A 19,639-nucleotide genomic window follows, 5' to 3' on the forward strand; every position below is an offset into this window, starting at 1 on the left:
CAAAGCAGCCAAGAGCACATTAATGTAAAGACTGCCTAAATACCACCAGGGAATGTTGATGGGCATGGCAGTCTGAGGCTGCCTCAGGTTATTTTTCTCAGGTTGGGGATGTCAGAGTCAGGCTTTATTTAACTGGCATTGGGGTTTTCTAGTGAGTATTCCTTAACTAGAAACCCTCCATTTGCATAAATTTTTAAGTGGAAAACTGTTAGGGAAATTTTAAGGTTTAATTTCTTGCTTACGTAGAAAAAATCTCAATCAAATATAACCTTTAAATCCTTATTACTGAAAGGCTGTTTCCAGTTATTCCTTGATGCACAAATTTTAAATATTAGTCTTTGTTCCCACTCAGAAGTCTTTTTTGAGCATGGGCATTTTGTTATAATGGGCTTTCTTTCTATTTCCTCCTCTTATCAGTCCGGTATACTGGACTGATTTATACCCCCATTTACTTTCCTGCTTATTAAATGTCATTTAGAGAGTAAATGGATTCACAGGCAGTGCTCTCTGATAACTAACATGCTTTTCGAATAATCCGTAGGTTGGGCCTCTAGAGCCAGCACTTATTAATCACTCACTACATGCCACGTGCTGGGCTAGGCCCTAGGGATACAAATGACAAAGTCACTGTCCCTGCCATGAGGCCACCTCTGATTTTCTGGTGAGGTTGCACAAGTCTGTCTCTATGATGTGGTTTTTCCATCCCTAAGAGTTCTAATTTTGGTGCTTCCATCTTAACTGGGGTTTTGTGAGCATGGGATTGTGTGGAAAATAGCCTTGCACACTCTAGCAGAAGAAATTGTTTGAATTGGCTGGGTGCTGTGGCTCATGCCTATAATCCCAGCATTTTGGGAGGCCAAGGAAGGCAGATTGCTTGAGCTCAGGAGTTCAAGACCAGCCTGGGTAACATGACAAAACCCCATCTCTACAGAAAATAAAAAAAGTAGCCAGGTGTGGTGGTGTGCATCTGTAGCCCCTGCTACTCAGGAAGCTGAGGGGGGAGAATTACCTGAGGCTGAGAAGTTGAGGCTGCAGTGAGTGGTGATCATGCTACTGCACTCCAGCCTGGGCAATGGGAGTGAGACCCTGTCTCAAAAAAAAAAAAAAAAAAAAAAAAATTATATACATATAAGTAAATAAATTTTAAAAATTGTTTGAATCCAGGGCACTGTTTCTCAGGAAATGTGCCACTCCTTCCAAGCTCTGTGGAAGGGCATGCAAAGAGCGTTGGCCACCACTTCTGGGCCTGGGAGGAAGGTGGGGGCTGTTCCAGAGGTGGGCATTTGCTGTCCCAAGCCTAACGAGTTTTTGGCTGTGTCATATGTGACTCCTAAATGACCACTTGGGATGTCCCTTTTTCTTTTCCAGGATAAGCTAAACCTGAAGGAGTCTGATGACTCTGTGAACACAGAAGACAGGATCTTAAAACCATGTTCCACCCCCAGTGACAAGTTGGTGATTGACAAGTTGGTGGTGAACTTTGGGAATGTTCTGCAAGAAATTTTCACAGATGAAGCCAGAACGGGTCAGGAAAACAATTTAGGAGGGGAAAAGAATGAGTACGTGACCTACGCCTTCCGGCCTGACTGTCCCCTGGGGAAAAGTTTTGAGGAGCTCCCAGTTTCACCTGAGATTCCTCCCAGAAAATCGCAATACCTACGTTCGAGGATGCCAGAGGGGACCCGCCCGGAAGCCAAAGAGCAGCTTCTCTTTTCTGGTCAAAGTTTAGTACCAGATCATCTGTGTGAGGAAGGAGCCCCAAATCCATATTTGAAAAATTCAGTGACAACCAGGGAATTTCTTGTGTCTGAAAAACTTCCAGATCACACCAAGGGAGGAGTCTAAATGCGACCATAGCATGAGACCCTGGGGGCCTCAGTGTGGATGGCCCTTGCCAGAGAAGATGTCAAGACTCGGCATGCAGCGCTTGCTTGGCCCTGCCACATCCTGCCTAGGTTAAAGTCTCCCCTGCCCCTGAGCTGCCAGTTGAACTTGGTCAGCACAGATATGACCTTGTACTGGGAAGAAGGGATGGTGATAAGCCTGAGTTTTGTAAAGGAACAGCAATCTCTTTTCTTTTGTTCAGATACCAAGCTCTCACCGAGGCCTCCTGACAGATTGACTTTGGAGGAAGGGCCCAAGTTCTGAGCCCAAAGGACCCCCAAGGGGGACATATCTGGCCTCCCAGGAATTGGGTCATGGTCCCAGCCTTTGCTGGGGCTGAGCCTCAGAGTTCCAGAAGGACTTTCCCTGCTGCCAGAGGACAGTTGTTTTGTTGGCTCTTGGGTGGTCTGGTGGGAGCCTGAGCTCTGGGCTTCCCCTACGAGGTAGCCCTGAAGCCTTCCTCTCTCCCCACAGTTGGGGCTGGAGGTGGAGTGGACCTTCCTAAGGGGTTGCCTGAGGCTCCTCACATCCTCTTAGATCTCAAGTGTCTGTAGCAACACCGCACCTGAGAATTCTCACCCCCAATTTAGAGTGCATTGACTACTAAAAAATCAAGGAATGGGGAGGGCCCTGGGGAATGTACACTGCCGGGCGCAGCTCTGTCCAGTCTCCAGGGGGCCACTTCCCAGCTGCTGCTGCCCTTCTATTCAGCACCCAGCCTGGGAGCAGAAAGGCACCTGACATTGCAGTGGTTGTCATATAGGGACGCTGGCCCCTCACACTGGTTCAGAGCCCAGGAATGCTTACTGAGCATATTCTTAAAAGGCCTCTTCCCGGAAGCAGCAGGGTAGGGCCTGGGAACATGCAATGCTTAGCAACTTTGCAGCCCCAACAGGAGGACTTCTGCTCCTTTTCTCTAGCTGAGCACAGAGCTTGTGACAGTTAGTGGAGCCTTTCACAAAAGTGTGGATTGCTGGCTTCAGCACTGAGGTGGTACTGGGCTCCTCCTGTAACTATAGTGACAGAGTCAGCTGTGACTCCCTTGACCTTTGTGGGAGGCCACTAGGAGCCTGGTGAGATCAGGGCAGGCGAGGCAATGAGTGAGTGGCCCAAGGTGCAGTGAACCTAGCACTTGCCAGCCAGGAAGGCTGATGGTATTTTTTCTAGGAGAGTTTGAGGAATCAGTACTAGGATTGCAGGCGTGAACTTCGCAAGCCACCCACTCAGGTGTGCAAAACATCACTTTACTTTCCTAAAACTAAAATTAATTGCTAGCCTGAGACCTGACACTTCAAAGTAACCTCAGCCCAGTATGATGATTTCTGACTTGCCTTGGGTTTGCGACTCAGTCACATTTGGGGTTTTGCCCTCCCCTGTCCTGCCTGGGACTGGCTCTGAGTGCCGAGGATGTTCAATGGCGAAGCGTCCATGGGGCAGAGTTGGTCACTCAGTGGCGTCCTCTGGGTCATGTATTTGTCCGGTCGTGGTTTTGTCTCTGGCCTCCTGTGTTTACTATGGTCCCTCCTGTCCCTGTTGGATCACCTACCACTTACCTTAGCCAATTGCTGCCTTGTTACTGTGGGTACAGGAAGGTGTGGCTGCTCTCTCAAAGCTCTGTCCTCATTAACATCTCCAGTGGCTGCAGCTACCCCCCCACCACCCACCCAGGACTCAGTACTCCTGGTTTACGGAACAGTGACTTCTGGTACACCAAGGAATGAGGGAGGCCCAAGGCAGGGCGCCGGGGAACAGGACTCTAGGGCAATGCCCCTGTCCCTTTGTTCTGCACTCAAGTCCACGTGTAGGAAGGGACCAAACAAAAGAGATGCGTCCAATTCTCACGCCGCCCCGATGTCTGCTCTCCCTGCTCTCCTTGCTCTCCACCCCTTCTGTGGTGTGGTCTCTTCGGTGAGCCCACTGTCCCCAGAGTTCCAGGTGGTGTGGTGTGGACTCTTCGGTGAGCCCACTGTCCCCAGAGTTCCAGGTGGTGTGGTGTGGACTCTTCGGTGAGCCCACTGTCCCCAGAGTTCCAGATGGGGCCTTTGGCAACCCCACCTTCGGATTCATGAACATCTGGGGAGATTCTAGCTTTGCCTCCTGTCTTGGTCTGAGGATGGGGGAGGGCACGGGTACCCCCACAGCTGTTCTTTCAACCCTCCTGCCCACCTGTAGTTGGGGGAATTTTCTCAAATTCTGTGGGAGGTGGGTGAGAGGAGAGCCTGGAACGAGTTCTCCCAAACTTGGCTGTCTCACACCTGGATGTAGATGAAGCTTTTGAACCTAAAATCTAAGAATTTGATGGGAGAGAAAATGGATCCCCAGTGGCTCCTGTGAGTGGATTCCAGAGATAAGGATGTTGCCCTCTGGCCCCTGCTCCTTCATCATCAAAGCCGGAAGCGTCTTCCACTGGACAATTTGCAAATCCCCACCCAGCCCTTCCTGTTTCATTTCTTCTTTCCTTTCTCTCCTCTTGCCCCTATCTTATACTTTGTTTTCCCCCACTGCTAGAGCTTCTCATCTTTTAACACTTGCTATTTTTTTCTTGTTTCTTTTCATTCCTTTCTCCCCTTCCATCAGCCTCCTTTGATCATTTTCCATGGTTTTATTACCTTTGAGGGGTGGGAAGACGGTTGGCTCTGTTTCTCTCTAGGTGGGAGGAGCTGTTTCTATGAGTCCCCAAAACGCACTGGTTGGCCACACCTTAGCTCTCCTGAGCAGATTCACAGGATGTGAGCCTCAGAGTTCAGAGCGCTGGTGACTTCCTCTCCTGGATCGAGTCACTAACTGTCCCCGCTCTGGACACCTGGGACTGCCTCTGTGGCTGGAGAAGGCCATCTGTGTTTTCCCTGTTTACTGTCAGAGACATTGTGAGGACACAAACAGGAAGACTTGTGTTTTAGCAAGGTCATTAAAAATGGATAAACCAGTTTTCTGAGTCCCTGGGATCCATGCAGACAGCTAGGTTAGTGGCCTTTAACAGTAAGAGCAGAAAATTTTAAAAGAATGGCAGAGAAACAAATCTGTGGCTTAAATAAAAAGACCACAAGTTCCTTCTGGTGTCTCGGGAGGCAGCGGTGTGAAAACACCACGCAAGGGTCTGGAGGAGGCAGGAGATGGGGAGAGATGAAAAAGGAGAGGCCCACAGTATGGATCCTTCCGGCTGCTCTGCTGATGCTCTGTGTGTGAGGAAAGCCTATGCTGGCCAATCCACCCCAGTCTGATTCTGTCCCCATTTCCAGCCCGCCCCTAGTTACTCCTGCTGCAGCAGGCACCCTGCCGCCCAGGGCAGTGGCCCACGGGCCAAATCCAGGCCCTGTTTTTGTAGGTTCATGAACTAAAAGCTATAATGACCTACTTAATGGTTGAAAACAAAAAGAATAACATTTTGTGACAAGAAAAGTCCAAGAAATTCACGTAGTGTTGACAAAGTAATTGGAACACAGCCATGCCCATCGTTGACCTATTCCCTATGGTGGCTTGCCCCTACAAAGGCAGAGTTGAGTAGTTTCAACAGAGAGTTTTTCCCACAAAGCGGAAAACGTTTACCCTCTGTCCCTTTGCACAAAAAATTTGTGGACGCCTACTGTAACCCACAGACGTGAAACTCAGACTGCCACTATGTTTCAACTTTGAATTAGCTGCAAATTAAAAAGAAATCAGGATATGTCATTCTGAATTTCTGACCAAATAAGGACTGCCCTCTTTGAAGGGTGCACACACTTACTGGTTCCCCACCAGCCCTCCTAAATTCCTGTCCCCTTCCCATAGCTAAGGTCGAGAGTTGGTGGCTTACACCAGTGGTTTTTCAACAGGAGTGATTTTGACCCCCAGCCTCCAAACCTCAGACATTTGGTGATGCCTGGAGATATTTTTGATTGTCACGACTGGGAAGGTGCTGCTGGCATCTAGTGGGTAGAGGCCGGCAATGCTGGAAATTATTTTACAATGCGCAGAACAGCCCTCACAACAAAGAATTATCTGGCAGAAAATGTCATCAGTGCTGAGGCTGAGAAGTCGTGGCCTGAACTACCCTCTGCCTTCTAGATCCACACACACTGTTCGCATGGGTGAGACTCACCTCTAGGTGTCCCCTCGTTTTTCTAATTTAAAATTTGTTTTAAATTCAACTTCACAACAGTAATCCCAAGAGTTTTAAATAGCAATTATTTGTCATGCTTAATTAACTCCTAACATGATCTGTGTGCACTTGTACACATTTTTCAGCTAATTGCAAATCATACTGAATACATTATATTCTCCCATACATAAAAATTCATGCATGAGCACAGCATTTTGAACATCCACGAAGAACCCCATGGCGTGCCTGCATGGTGTGGTTTGCTAAGGCATCCCTTGGTTGATAGGATTCGTTTAAAGGTCCTCCTAGTATAGAGTGCAATGCAATAAACATTTATCTTTTCTTACCTTTGTCCTGTCTCTTTGGGGCTGTTTTCAAAAGTGGAATTGCTGGGTCAGAATTTTATGGTTGTCACATTTTGCGTGACTGTGTCCCATCAAAGGTTATGCTGATTTACAGTATCACCAGACATGTCTGACGGATCCTTTGTCCTTTTCCACTGAGAATCAGCTGTCTACCCGTCAACTTGATTTTGTCAACTTATCGGAAATAGTTATTGAAACTTTATAGTTATTTGTGTAGCTTTAATCCTTGTGAAGCTAAACTTCTCTTTTTTTATTGTTGCCATGTCCCTGTGCTGACATTACAGAATGTTCTCTGCCTCCATGCTCCTGGGGACATTGAGAGACCAGCTGAGTAGCTAGAAATAAGAAGTACTCAGTAGGCCCTTAGCACAGCGGGTGGACTTTGCCATTTGGTTGACTATTTAAAATACTTGTTTTTGTAGGCCATTTGAAAAAGAAATTTCACACTGATGTATTTTGTTAATTGTTTCTACGTAAATGTTGATTAATGACAAGCCTACTTGTAGTCAAAATGTGTAGTGTGGTCAGTGTCTTGCACTCTTACTGTGGGTGGGGGGTGCGGTTCCTGAAGAGTGGAGTGTGACTAAGGATAACAGCAGTCCTCATTCCCTTTGGACACAGGGGTCAGTGGGGAGAGAGTTTGCTCTGAAGCACAAACAGCTCCAATCCATGCTGGAAGAGACCCCAGGCCACAATAGCCCTCAACACAGAGCTCTATGCAGGGCTGTCCTAACCAAGACGCTTGCCGTGTGCTGATGAAAAGGGCTGGGGAGAGGCGAGGGGCAGGGGAGGGCAGAACTCCACAAGAGGTCAAAACCTGCTGTCAGCAATGCTCTTGTGGCTGTTCAAGGGAAGTGAGATACTTGTACTATGCATTTCATTTTTAGGAGTAGAATTCTCTCTTCTTGCCCAACTTCAACATAAGCGTGGACTAAAATTCGAGAAATTAGAAAGGACATGCAGCGTTTTCCAACTAGGAAGACTGAATCTGTGGCCCCAAGAGAACCATCTCTGAAGACTGGGTATGTGGTCTTTTCCACACATGGACCACCTACAGATGCAATCTGTGATGCATGTGCATGAGAAGTCTGTTATTAAGTAGAGTATGAAAACATGGTTATGGTAATAGGAACAGCTTTTAAAATGCTTTTGTATTTGGGCCTTTCATACAAAAAAGCTGTAATACCATTTTCATGTAATGCTATACTTCTATACTATTTTCATGTAATACTATACTTCTATATTAAAGTTTTACCTACTCAGCCAGGTGCAGTGACTCACGCCTTTAATCCCAGCACTTTGGGAGGCCGAGGTGGGCAGATCACTTGAGGTCAGGAGTTTGAGACCAGCCTGGGCAACATGGTGAAACCCTGTCTCTACAAAAAATACAAAAATTAGCCAGGCGTGGTGGTGCGCACCTGTAGTCTCAGCTATGCGGGAGGCTGAGGCAGGAGAATCACTTGACCCCGTGAGGCAGAGATTGCAGTGAGCCGAGATCGTGCCTCTGCACTCCAGCCTGGGCAGCAGAGCAAGCCCCTGTCTTAAAGTTTTACCTAGTCCTAGTCAGCTGTCTAAACTGAGGCTCCACAATGTAAATACGTGAGAGATGAGGGGAGCCTGGTGGCTGTGGGAAAGGGCTCCGGTTGACCAGGACTCAGCAGCTCATTACACTCTTTGCTGCAGGAAATGACTCCTGCCTGCATTTCCTGTGGAGGATCCGAGCCCCACGCCCAGGCTCTCATTGTCTTCCTAGTCCAGACTCCTTCCCGCTCCTGGAGCTGCCTCTGGGTCTCAGCTCTCTGCTCTGAGGCTACGCCACAGCTACAGCTCCCTGACCTGTTCCTGTTCAGGCTCCCAGGAAACCTCAGAGTGGCAGGTGCCTGCTGTTTCCTCTGTCTCCTGCCCACCCCACCATGGCCTCTCCCGTACTTTCAATTTGTTTTTCTTTAGCCATTCCTTCCCTTCAGCTTCTAAACACACTTGGGTCACTTCCATTAAAGAAATAAAGAGCTCCCTGGATCTTCCTCTCCCTCAGGCTGCCCACAGACTCTTGTCACAGCGCAGGCTGTGGTTTAAAGGGAACGTGGTCCACAGCCTGTCTGGCAGCTTCTCCAGGCAGCTGAACTTGTTTCCGTTTTTGGTAGTGAGAGAATTGCAGCGCTAGAACTTTCTAGAGGTGTAGAAAGCAGGGAGTCACTCTGAACCCATTCTGGTTCGGGGGACTGCCAGATTTAAAAAAAAAAAAAGGGTGTAGAAAGCAAGCCCTTGAGATCAATTTTGGGACAAGGAATATGGACACCAGAACAGACTGGTAAGTACCCAAGTATATGACAAACATCCACCATGGATCTAGGAGAAGCCCTGGGGCAGGGCGATATTCACCCGCAGAGACCCCTGTTCATCACTAAGCTTATGAAGAACCACTTACTGGCATTTAACGCCAGGTGCTGTGCTCAAGGTGTGGCACACAGTACCCAGTAAGCCTCACAACCGCATTGTGAGTAGGTAGCTCTGGCCAGTGGCAGATGAGGAGGCTGTGCTCAGAAAGGCTAGATGACTTGGCGGAGGCTCTCTGAGGCCCTAAGCGGGAAGTGGGGGGTTGGAGCCCAGCCCTTTGACTTTCCTTGTGCTTTTCTACCTTGGGTGAGTAAGATGACCAAGGGATTGGGGAGATCAAGAGGAGTGGAGACTCCAAGGGGACCTCTTTTTGGTGAGACGTGTAGACCATTCCCCTCTCCCCTGGATGCCTGCAGAGCTCTTGAGACTGGTTTTAGAGCCAGTGAGGTCTAAGAGAAATGCTGACGGCAGGTGCAGGGATGGGGAGGGGCACCGTGTCCATGTTCACAGCCCTGGTGACAAGAAGACAGAAGCCCCCAGGGACCCTGAGCTTCAGAAGGGTTTACGATGGCTACAGAAGCAGGAAGTCCCATGACAGTGTAGAATCTGTAAGCACCCCCAGGACCTGGGCAGGGCAAAAGCAGGTCTGCTGGAAGAGTGGATGTCCCATGACTGTTGGAATAAGGTACCACGTGGGTGCCTCCTCCCACCCCTCCTTCCCCCTCCCCCACCCCCACCCACCCTTGGCACAAAGTGAGACTCGTATCAAAATAAAAACAAGTTATTGGCTCATGAGTTACACTTTCAAAGAGTCCATAGACTTAGCAAAGATTCGTGTCCTCTTGCTGTTGTAACACATTTCCATAAGCTCAATGCCTTAAACAACAGGAATTGATGATTTCACAGTTCTGCAGGTTGGAAGTCACACTGGGCTACAGTCCAGGTGCTGGCAGGGCTGTGTTCCTCTCTGGAGGCCATAGGGAAGAGTCTTCCTTGCCTCCTCCAGCTCCTAGGCGATGCCTTTATTCCTTGGCTTGCGGCTCCTTCCTCCGTCTGCGGAGCCAGCAGTGTTGTGTCTCTCAGTTCTGCAGTCACACTCGCTCTGTGTGCAGGACCTGGGCTGCACAGCATGAAGGCCCCAACTAAAGCCTCCGTCTCCGTGTGGGGACTTTCTCCCGAGATGCCAGGTTTGTCCTCTTAGGAGTTCCTGGCCCATAGAAGACTGTGGCTATATAGTCTTATGTGAGATCAGAACCCAATGGGAGCTTGATGGGAAGTGAGCCCAGAAACCCATCAAAATCTCATCTTATTGTCAAAGCTATAGGGCCAAAGGATCTAGGGCCTAGAAAACCTAGCCCTAGATCCATAGCCCAGGGGGCTCACTAACAGTGCCCCTAGAATTAGACATCCCAGGTCCCTGGCCCAGCTGGATTCCCACAGGCCTTGCTCTGCAGGGACAAGATCCTGAGAGAGCGGGAGGGGCAGGTTCTAGGGGTAGAACCAGGGGCTGTCTTGGCCTCGGTCCATCAGAACCACAAGCACAGGCCCATGGAAGGGCGAATAAGGGGAAGTCCAATAATAATAAGGTCCAAATGAACTTCCATCTGAATTCAGAATTCTTAAGGATTAGCAAGTGCTGGAGTTTGTGCAGGGCTCAGGGGTCCAGGAAGGTGCACCCCAGTTAGTGAAAAGCCTAGGGTGCTGGTTTAGTCAAAACCACGACTGCATATGTGCACCTCACACATCTCCCAGGGGCTTGACTTCAAACCTTCCTTCATAGGAAACAAGCCACAGGACACAAAACACGTCCAGTTGGCCTTTTGAAACAAATAATATGTATTTACTTAGAAACAAAATTGCACTTTTCCCTATAAGTCAACAAATGCTAAGGATTCTGGACGTCAAATACCTCCCAAGACGTTTTATCAGCCAGACTTTGTTGTCCTTCAGGAAAAAATATGAGTTCCAGGAAAAATGACAGGCATGCAGGATGCTGATTTCCTTCCTGATGGTAAGACAGCAGCCTCCTAAACTGACGATTTCGTGACTTCTCAGGGGCTGGTTCTGGAGAACACCTTACTTTAAACAAAGGGAGAATGCTCTGTCCAAAGACATCTTCTCTTGAACCCAAAGCAATGTTTTCCCACCATATATCAGAATTTTCACTCTTTTCTAGATCCTTATCCCTTCACTACCCCTTCCCCATCAAAAATATAAAACAAGAAATTTAAAAAAAAATTTTTTTTCCTTAGAAACATGGTCTAACTTTGTTGCCCAGGTCGGAGTGCAGAGGTGGGATCATGGCTCACTGTAGCCTCCATCTCCTGGGCTCAAGGAATCCTCCCACTTCAGCCTCCCACATAGCTGGGATTGTGCCACCACACCCGGCTGATTGTTTTGTTTTTTTGTAGAGATGGGGGTCTTGCTTTGTTACTCAGACCAGACTGGTCTTGAACTCCTGGCCTTAAGCAATCCTGCTGCTTCAGTCTCCCAAAGTGCTGAAATTACAGGCATGAGCCACTGTGCCCGGCACAAAATCTTCCAAAAAACAAAACAAAATGAAAACCCCAGGAGTCCTGAATATCATCCTTCGAGTCCTCCTGACCTCCTTGTCTGGGAGAGCCCTGAGTGAAGGAGCTCAGGACGGTACCCCTGAGGCCTGCACTCCAGCCTAGGTGACTGAGCATGGGTGACCCGTCACTGTGCTGCCGACAGCAGAGTGGACTGACAGGGCTTCCAGATGGACACCGTCCCTGTAAGAGCATCTTAATGCCTCAGGCTAAGTCCCATGTCAGAGTCAGGGCTTAGCTCACTTAACAGGTGGGAAGCTAACTTAACTCATGGCATGTTTACAAGTGTGATAACATTTATAAATTCTAAAATAATAAAGCTAATTGTATTAGTCTGTTCTCACACTTCTAATAAAGACATACTTGAGACTGGGTAATTAATAAAGGAAAGAGGTTTAATGGACTCACAGTTCCACATGGCTGGCGAAGCTTCACAATCATGGTGGAAGGCAAAAGGCACGTCTTACATGGCAGCAGGCAAGACAGAAGGCGAACCAAGTGAAAGGGGAAACCCCTTATAAAACCATCAGATCGGCCAGGTATGGTGGCTCCTGCCTGTAATCCCAGCACTTTGGGAGGCCGAGGCAGGCGGATCACCTGAGGTCGGGAGTTCGAGACCAACCTGACTAACATGGAGAAACCCTGTCTCTACTAAAAATACAAAATTAGCCCGGCGTGGTGGCACATGCCTGTAATCCCACCTACTCAGGAGGCTGAGGCAGGAGAATCACTTGAACCTGGGAGGTGGAGGTTGCGGTGAGCTGAGATCGCGCCATTGCGCTCCAGCCTGGGTAACGAGTGAAACTCTGTCGCAAAAAACAAACAAACAAACAAAAAAACAAAAAAAACACCATCAGATCTCGTGAGACTTATTCATTACCACGAGAACAGTTTGGGGGAATTGCCCCCATGATTCAATTATCTCCCACTAAGTCCCTCCCACAACACGTGGGAATTATGAGAATATAATTCAAGATGAGGTTTGGGTGGGGACACACCAAATCATATCACTAATGAACCCACTTAATTAAATATTCTTCAATTTTGTGATTTTTTTTTCTTGGTTATTTGCCATCAATTGTTTTCTTCAGGTCAAGCATATTTTTGCAGGCCCCCAAAAAAACTCACTGGCCTGGGAGCCTGCCTCTCTGTTGCCGGGTGGATAGAATATCTCTGGCTAAGTGTTGTAATGAAAATGCCCTGCTGGCGTCTAATTGGAGACCATTGCAGGGTGCTCCCAGGTGGAGGGCATGGGGTTGGGGTCAGCTTGGGCTGTGGGTGGAGAGGCAGGAAGTCACCTGCAGGCTGACAGGACCCAGCCATCGTTTCCCCTCGTCCATATTTCCCAGTAGAGCTGGTCCCAGACTGGGTGTTAAACGTGAAGCATTAACAGGTAATCCTGATGGGCCTTTCGCTTTACTAAACTGAGGTCTGGTGAGTGAGTCTGACGCTTTGGGTGGTTCTGTGTCCAACTATTACCTGGACCCTCCTGTGAACACTGTCACCGCAGATAATGGACCACGCCCAAAGTGTCCCAATTCTGAATGCTGTATTTGTACAGGGATGGGGTTAGGAATGGAATCTTAGGTTAAGTCCCCCCAAAGCAAATCCTGAGACAAACGTCCAGGTGTAACTAATTCATCCAGGGCACATTCCCAAGAGAAACTGGTGAGCGAATGAGGGATGCTTGAGAGGAGGGGAAGACGCCAGGGCAGGGTGGGATTTCAGGCAGAGCCCTGCAGGGCAGCGCCAGTCTCATTCCCAGATGATGCTGGAGGTAAGTGTCTCTGTCCTTGGCGCGTGTCCTCCCCAGGCAAGGGGCCTGGGCTATCACACTCCTAAGCTCCTCAGTCTACTAACAGCTGTCCCCAAAGGGTATGAAACCTCCAGGCACATTTGACTGTGTGCTTGGAGGCCAGGAGTCAGGCTCTGGTAGCCTGAAAGAAGCTGTGGAAAGATAACTGCAGGTGCCCGCAGTGGAAAGCAGAGCCCAGGGAAGCTGGTGGAGATGGGGGCAGATCCTGTTGCCAGATTTGGCAATACAAAATGCAGAGCACGTATTTACATAACACACACCAGGTACTGTCCTGTGTGTTTTTCAAAGACTATCTCGTTGAATCCCAGCCTGGCTGGTTCTGGAGTGGGTGCTCCCCTAGTTGTTTTTTTTGTTTGTTTGTTTTTTTGAGACGGAGTTTTGCTCTTGTTGCCCAGGCTGGAGTGCAGTGGCGCAATTTCGGCTCACCACAACGTCCGCCTCCCAGGTTCAAGTGATTCTCCTGCTTCAGCCTCCCGAGTAGCTGGGATTACAGGCATGCGCCACCACACCTGGCTCGTTTTGTATTTTTAGTAGAGACGGGGTTTTTCCATGTTGGTCAGGCTGGTCTCGAACTCCCAACCTCAGGTGATCTGCCCGCCTCAGCCTCCCAAAGTGCTGGGATTACAGGCATGAGCCACTGCGCCCAGCCCAGTGCACCCCTGTTTTGTAGGTAGAATGTAGTCGTTTGAAGCAGGAGCGCTGGGGTCAGACTGAATTTTAAGCCCCAGCTTTGCTCCCTGCTCCTCTGTTGCCTTCCACGAGTTCCTCAACCTCTCTAAGCCTCAGTTGCTTTATCTGTAAAATGGGTGAAATAGTATCACCACAACAATTGGGGCAGTGAAATGAAGCAATGATTGTACCACTTCGTTCTACCACTGTTTGCTACACGTAGTGCTTGGCACACAGTAAGTGCGGGGTGAGTAACATGGGGCTTGCTGTCATCATTACAGATGAGGTAACTGAGGTGAGGAAAGCCCATGCTGTTTCTAAAGGGTGGCTTTGCCTTGGTTTTCATTTCTGTGTGGGGCCAGGGGAGGGGTGGACTCTGGGGAGGTATGAACCTGGCTGTGAGTGCATAGGGCAAGAGTCCCCTATTTTCCAGCCCCCTCTCAGGGTCTCCTTCCTGATACTGTCCACAAACAAGAAGGGGTCTGCCCAGGCTGAAGGACCCCAGAACCTCACGGCAGGCCTGGGGAGGCTAGGCGGCGATGCTGAAATAAAGGAGGAGGCAAGGAGGAGAAGCTGGGCAGGGAATTGTCTAGAATTGTCTAGAATTGTCCAAAAAGAGGAAAAGAGCTATTTCTCAGCTCTTTGTCTTTAGTGCTTGCCTAGAGATGCCATTGTTAGGGTCCCAGGCCAGTCCCACAATCTAGAAATCCTCCCTCCCCACATTTCATAGACACAGCCATAGTCATGGCAGGGACACTGCATGAGCCCCCTGCAAGCAACGCACAGGCCTCCTCAGGAGGGGAGGTGCCACCTGGTTTCTGGAGCCTCAGGCCTCCCTCACCCTCCGCAGGATGCTTCTCCTTGGACATGATGTTCCCAGGCTTGGAAGCAGCTACCCTTCCTTCACCTCACAGGCTCATTGCCCCTCTCTTTCCCTGGACCCTCCAGCTAACCAGTTGCCATGTCTGGCAGCGCTGCTCCTGAGCTGGCTTTGCTTTCCTATTTTCCTCCTGGCCTCAGCCCCCTTCAGACTTCACCCTGATGAGAAAAGTGCTCCTGAGTGGTGTCCTGTCTCAGGCTTACCCTCTCTTGTCCATTCCTCAAGTAGGTGTTACAATGATCTCAAAGACAAGAAAGAACTAGAATAGTCCCCATCTCATGGGGTGAATGACGGAAAGCCCAGCTCCCCAGCTGGCGACATCATCACCAAGCAGCGCCTGGACTGGGGCGAGTCTAGGGCTCCCAACAGAAGGAGGTGCTCACTTTCAGGGTCAGGCAAGGGCACCAAGTGCCTCCCATGACTGTGTGCCCTGGGTACCTCTCTTATCTCACCCATTGTGTTTCTTACTCTTCTCTCTGCTACGGGAGGCCCTTTGACATCACCAGATTGTGACCTTTCGTTTACCATGGAATCAGTAGAAAATCTGACACCTGCAGAATTATCTGCACAAAGAAAGCCTCCTTGTTTGGAAATGGGGCTGGCTTACATTCACACATGACTCTATTGGAGAAGAGAGAAACCTGTTTGATGTTGCCTTAAATGTAATAAAAATGTGGTTGGACTGGCACAGTGGCTCACAACTGTAATCTCAGCACTTTGGGAGGCCAAGGCAGGAGCATCACTTGAGGCCAGGATGTTGAGGCTAGCCTGGGCAACATAGCGAGACTCCGTCTCTACAAAACTTTTTTAAAAAAATTAGCCAGGTCTGGTGGCACACGTCTGTAGTCCCAGTTGCTTGGGGGCCTGAGGAAGGAGGATTGCTTCAGCCCACGAATTCAAGGTTGCAGTTACCTAAGAGCGCATCACTGCACTCCAGCCTGGGCCATAGCATGAGATTGTGTCTCAAAAACACGGTGGTGATTAGACGTCTCTTTTGAACCTGCCTCAATTAAGGTCAGAGGTGTATGATTAGGTGCCACCTTGGGCATTCATTTCTGTCCTGGGAGTAGAAAAAGTGTAAGATTACCTCCCCACAAGCACTTGAGCATGGGTTGTAGATAAATCCATCTGTGTCCCTGCTGGGGCTGATGGAGATGTGGAGACTGAGGAGTCCTCCTTGCTTGAAGTCACATCTTTGGCAAAGGGCTGGAAAGAGGGAAGGGAATATCTGGATGTTGCTCAGAGGGGTCAACAAAAATTCTTCTGGCCAGTCCTGAAATATAAGTCTCATTGTAACAATAAGAATTATAGTTTAGTCTGACCCAGAGAACCGAGGCAACATTGATTTGAAAACAGTTTGTGCACACCGCTGGCTCTCCTGGTCACCAGCTCATGCCTGCACAACAAAATTCTACAGAAGATGCTTTTCCTCCAGGAAGGCATCCCGATGAGCACAGCTTTTTGCCTGAACATAAAATGTTTTCTGAAAAATCTTTCCCCAAAAAAGAGGGAGTGCTTTAGTAAAGGACTTACAAAGTTTCTCATATCACAGTTTCTCTCTTCTTATTTATTTATTTATTATTTTTCTGAGACAGATTCTCGCTCTGTCACCCAGGCTGGAGTGCAGTGGCATGACCTTGGCTCACTGCAGCCTCAGCCTCCGCCTCCCGGGTTCAAGCGATTCTCCTGCCTCAGGCACCCGAGTAGCTGGGATTACAGGCGCCGCACCACCACGCCAGGCTAATTCTTGTATTTTTAGTAGAGACGGGGTTTCACCATGTTGGCCAGGCTGGTCTCAAATTCCTGACCTCAAGTGATCTGCCCACTTCGGCCTCCGAAAGTGCTGGGATTACAGGCGTGAGCCTCTGTGCCTGGCCTCTCTTTGTTGTTTAAACACAAAAGTTCTGTTTGCGAAAGACCTATTCACCAAAATGACCTCATCCAATGTTAATTTTTAATTTTGAGAGTCACATGGAGATCACCAGAAGGAACTGGCATAAAAGGAGACAAGGTCATAGAACAGGGATTTAGTCATTATTCCTGGGATACGATCTCAATATTAACTAGGTTAGATTTCAGTATAAAGTTTTTTAAAGACCATTTTAAAAAGTAAAATCATAACAGGTTACATTATTGGGATGGAGGGAAAGTCTCTTAAGATAAAAGTGGATACTTAAGGCTTTTGAATACTGTTTTCCATGACAGCATTGTCTGCTGTCTCTCACACAACTAGACGGAAACGTTAGGAACGAGCTCCCAAAACCTGTGCCGATGATTCACAAAGGGGATCTGGTAATGACGAGGAAGGATCTCAGTGTCCAATTGCAGGTGAAGAGTTGCATGGAACTATCTTCATAAAGTACGAGTGGAAAAAATCAATTCTATATTTCTGCATTGTTCCACATCTTATTTAAAATATGGATCATAGGCAGACATCTGACTATTTAATCAACATCTGTAAAGCTGACACAGTTAAGCTGTCCAAAAACTTTTCTTAGGATCTTCTCATTGAGGAATTGGGGGACTGTTTTATATTGGGAGCTGCCTGGTGTTTGGCCAGGGGTTAGTCGTAGCCTGGTTTGTATGGCCTGAGCCTACTTGCACTTTCTGATGTGTTCTTAAGGCGGAGCCTGATCCTGGTTCACTCCGTCTTCCTCGCTAGACATTAACTTCCCAAAGGGCAGGGCTGTCCTTTTATAACCCACAAACCCAGCGTTTTCTCCTGTGCTGTTGGAAAGTTTGCTGACCCCTCTTCTCTGGACCTCATTTTCCTTGTCCAGGATGAGGAGTTTGGACAAAATGATTAGTAAGGATCCATCTGACTTTAATTTTCTCTAAATTTTTGCTTTTGGATTGAGTATATATTTTGCTTCAAATGAAAGCTCTTGCCGAGGCACGGTGGCTCAGAGCTGTAATCACAGCACTTTGGAAGGCCAAGGATGGAAGATGGCTTGAAGCCAGGCATTTGAGACCAGCCTGGGCAACAAAGTGAGCCCGTGTCTACAAAAAAGAAAAATTAGCCGGGCATGGCAGTGCTGCCTGTAGTCTGAGCTACTTGAGAGGCTGAGGTGGGAGGATTGCTTGAGCCTGGGCAACAGAGAAGACTCTCTCTCTCGGTGGCGGGAAGCTCTTGCCTGTAGCCAGGGTGGGATGGGAATCAGGAAATGATCCCAGATTTGAGGTGCGAAGGAGGCAGATTCCTGACTGCCCATGGCACTGTGCAACTCTGGATTAGAAGAAACCTGAGACACATTTTAAACATTTTTTTAAAATTAAAAATAATCTGTTTATTCACCCACTTACCTGTTCATATAAGCAAGTTCTGCCAAACACCAAGCACTATGCTAGACCAGGAGAGGACTGAGCCAGGGCCCTCTCTCCAGAGGCCCAGCAGTAGGTGCCAGGATATAGAAGGCCCTTAACTCGGGGAAGGAGAGAGAAGAATGGAAGACTTCCCTTAAGAGGGTATCTATTTGAGTTGATTTTTGGTGAACCAATAAGAATTTCCCAGCTTAACAGGGACTGGGGACTGGAGAACATTCTAGGAGAGGAAATCATGCGCATGGGCTAGGTTAGAGGAAACTCAGTATGTTCTGGAAACTATAAAGTGTGCAAATGGGGGGTTGGAAAGGTCCAGCGAGGGCCCAAAAGGACAGAAAGCAAACGTGGGGAATGAGGTCAGCACAGCGGGGCAGCAGCAGGCAGCCCCTCCGGGAGTGGCAGGAGATGGAGAGGAGCGGCTGGCGGCACCGTGAAGGTGAGCCAGGCTGGAACGGGTGCTCGTGCTAGGCAGCGGGCCCGGGGAAGTCTGTGGACAGAACGACCTGGGGCAGGACCGTGGTCTGAGCACCCAGGAAAAGCCCCTGCCGGAGATCCTCCTGTCACTAGTTGCCATGGGCTAGATTCCACCATTAGAGGAGTCTTTCTTTGGCCAAAAGAATGAGACTCCAGGGGTCGTGTGAGGCTGCATTCTCAGGAAAGTGGGACACATTGACCTCTTTTGTAGGGGTTGCTCTATAGGGTCAGAGTAAATGTATGTGCTAGTAGGGGTGGGGAGCTAGCCTCGGAGTAAACCTTGAGGGCATAAGGAGAAGCACTGCTCTGGGCTCGAGGCTCAGTTAGGACACTTCAAGGTAGGCAATTGCAGGTGCAGGGGGCTGCTTGAGGGCATGAGGTGCCCCATATTCACAAACAAGGGTGGTGGGGAGGGAGACGAGGGGAAGAGAAACTCAGAAGAGTTTGAAGGGCCTGGGAAGCAGGTGTGCATTCTCCTTAAGCTAGCCTGGGCATGACATCATCAAGGATTTTGCTTAAGTGATTGGGTACAATTGGTGTACACATCAAAGAATGCGGACTTTGGATCAGGCTGGAGTTGGAACTCCACTGTTTGTCAACCACGTGACCCTGGGCAAGTTATTCAACCTCTTGGAGCCTGTGTTTGTAAATCGTGCTGGTATTTACCTCATAAGTTTCTAGGATTTCATAACCCACAGTAAACACTTCATAGATGGCATGTATTTGCTCACCTTTGGACACCCTGCTCCAGCATGTGGCCCCCAGCAGGTGATCAGAAAGGTCTGCCGGTTCATTTGAAGAGGAGCGGCCCCTCACCTCCAGCAGCAATGTCTAGTCTCGATTCTGACCATGGCAGTTAAGAGTTTCTTGGAGGTCCTTTCCTAGGTACTGATGCTGGCTGGGTAGCCCTGGTGTTCGTATGTCTAGATTGAACAACTGGCAAAATCCACACTGACTTTGACCTGAAGAGTGGCTGACCTTTCATTCTCAGAACGCTGATGCAGAATTATGGTTTCTATTGTCAGAATCTCAGTGCCTTTTTATTTAAATATTCCCCTTCATGCCATTCCTTTAAAAGCATTATCCCTCTCATAAAGCTTATAGAGCCTATTTCCGAGAATTTTCTATAAATTCCTTTAAAAGCTATCATTAGTCAACAGGCTGCTTCTGACTACAGGCAAGACTGCAGGGAAAACCCTTCCCTACAGGGATGGGACCCAGATGTATACTTAATAGTTGTGTCTT

At 48.7% G+C, this 19,639-nt stretch overlaps 2 protein-coding genes across 6 annotated transcripts in view; one reads left to right on the forward strand and one right to left on the reverse strand.

The window, feature by feature from the left end:
* IL31RA (interleukin 31 receptor A) overlaps window positions 1-7,587 on the forward strand; it is a 71,968-nt gene extending 64,381 nt beyond the window's left edge. Inside the window, exons 15-16 of one of the 2 annotated variants that reach the window (XM_054487991.1) lie at window positions 1,369-1,559; window positions 7,215-7,587. In XM_054487991.1, the coding sequence (XP_054343966.1) occupies window positions 1,369-1,559; window positions 7,215-7,251 (228 nt within the window). In that variant the 3' untranslated portion in view covers window positions 7,252-7,587. Of the gene's footprint in view, window positions 1-1,368; window positions 2,060-7,214 lie in introns of those variants that run through there. The other variant, XM_054487990.2, reaches the window with a different exon arrangement.
* IL6ST (interleukin 6 cytokine family signal transducer) overlaps window positions 7,480-19,639 on the reverse strand; it is a 72,104-nt gene continuing 59,944 nt past the window's right edge. For 2 of the 4 annotated variants that reach the window (XM_054487986.2, XM_054487987.2), the window contains 2 exons: window positions 15,687-15,805; window positions 11,609-12,040 (listed from right to left, as the gene is read on the reverse strand). In XM_054487986.2, coding sequence (XP_054343961.1) covers window positions 11,962-12,040; window positions 15,687-15,805 — 198 coding nt within the window. In that variant the 3' untranslated portion in view covers window positions 11,609-11,961. Of the gene's footprint in view, window positions 10,744-11,608; window positions 12,041-15,686; window positions 15,806-19,639 lie in introns of those variants that run through there. The other 2 variants (XM_063664828.1, XM_054487989.2) reach the window with 2 other exon arrangements.

The sequence above is a fragment of the Pongo pygmaeus genome, chromosome 4, assembly GCF_028885625.2.
Source record: "Pongo pygmaeus isolate AG05252 chromosome 4, NHGRI_mPonPyg2-v2.0_pri, whole genome shotgun sequence".
Taxonomy (NCBI): Eukaryota; Metazoa; Chordata; class Mammalia; order Primates; family Hominidae; genus Pongo; species Pongo pygmaeus.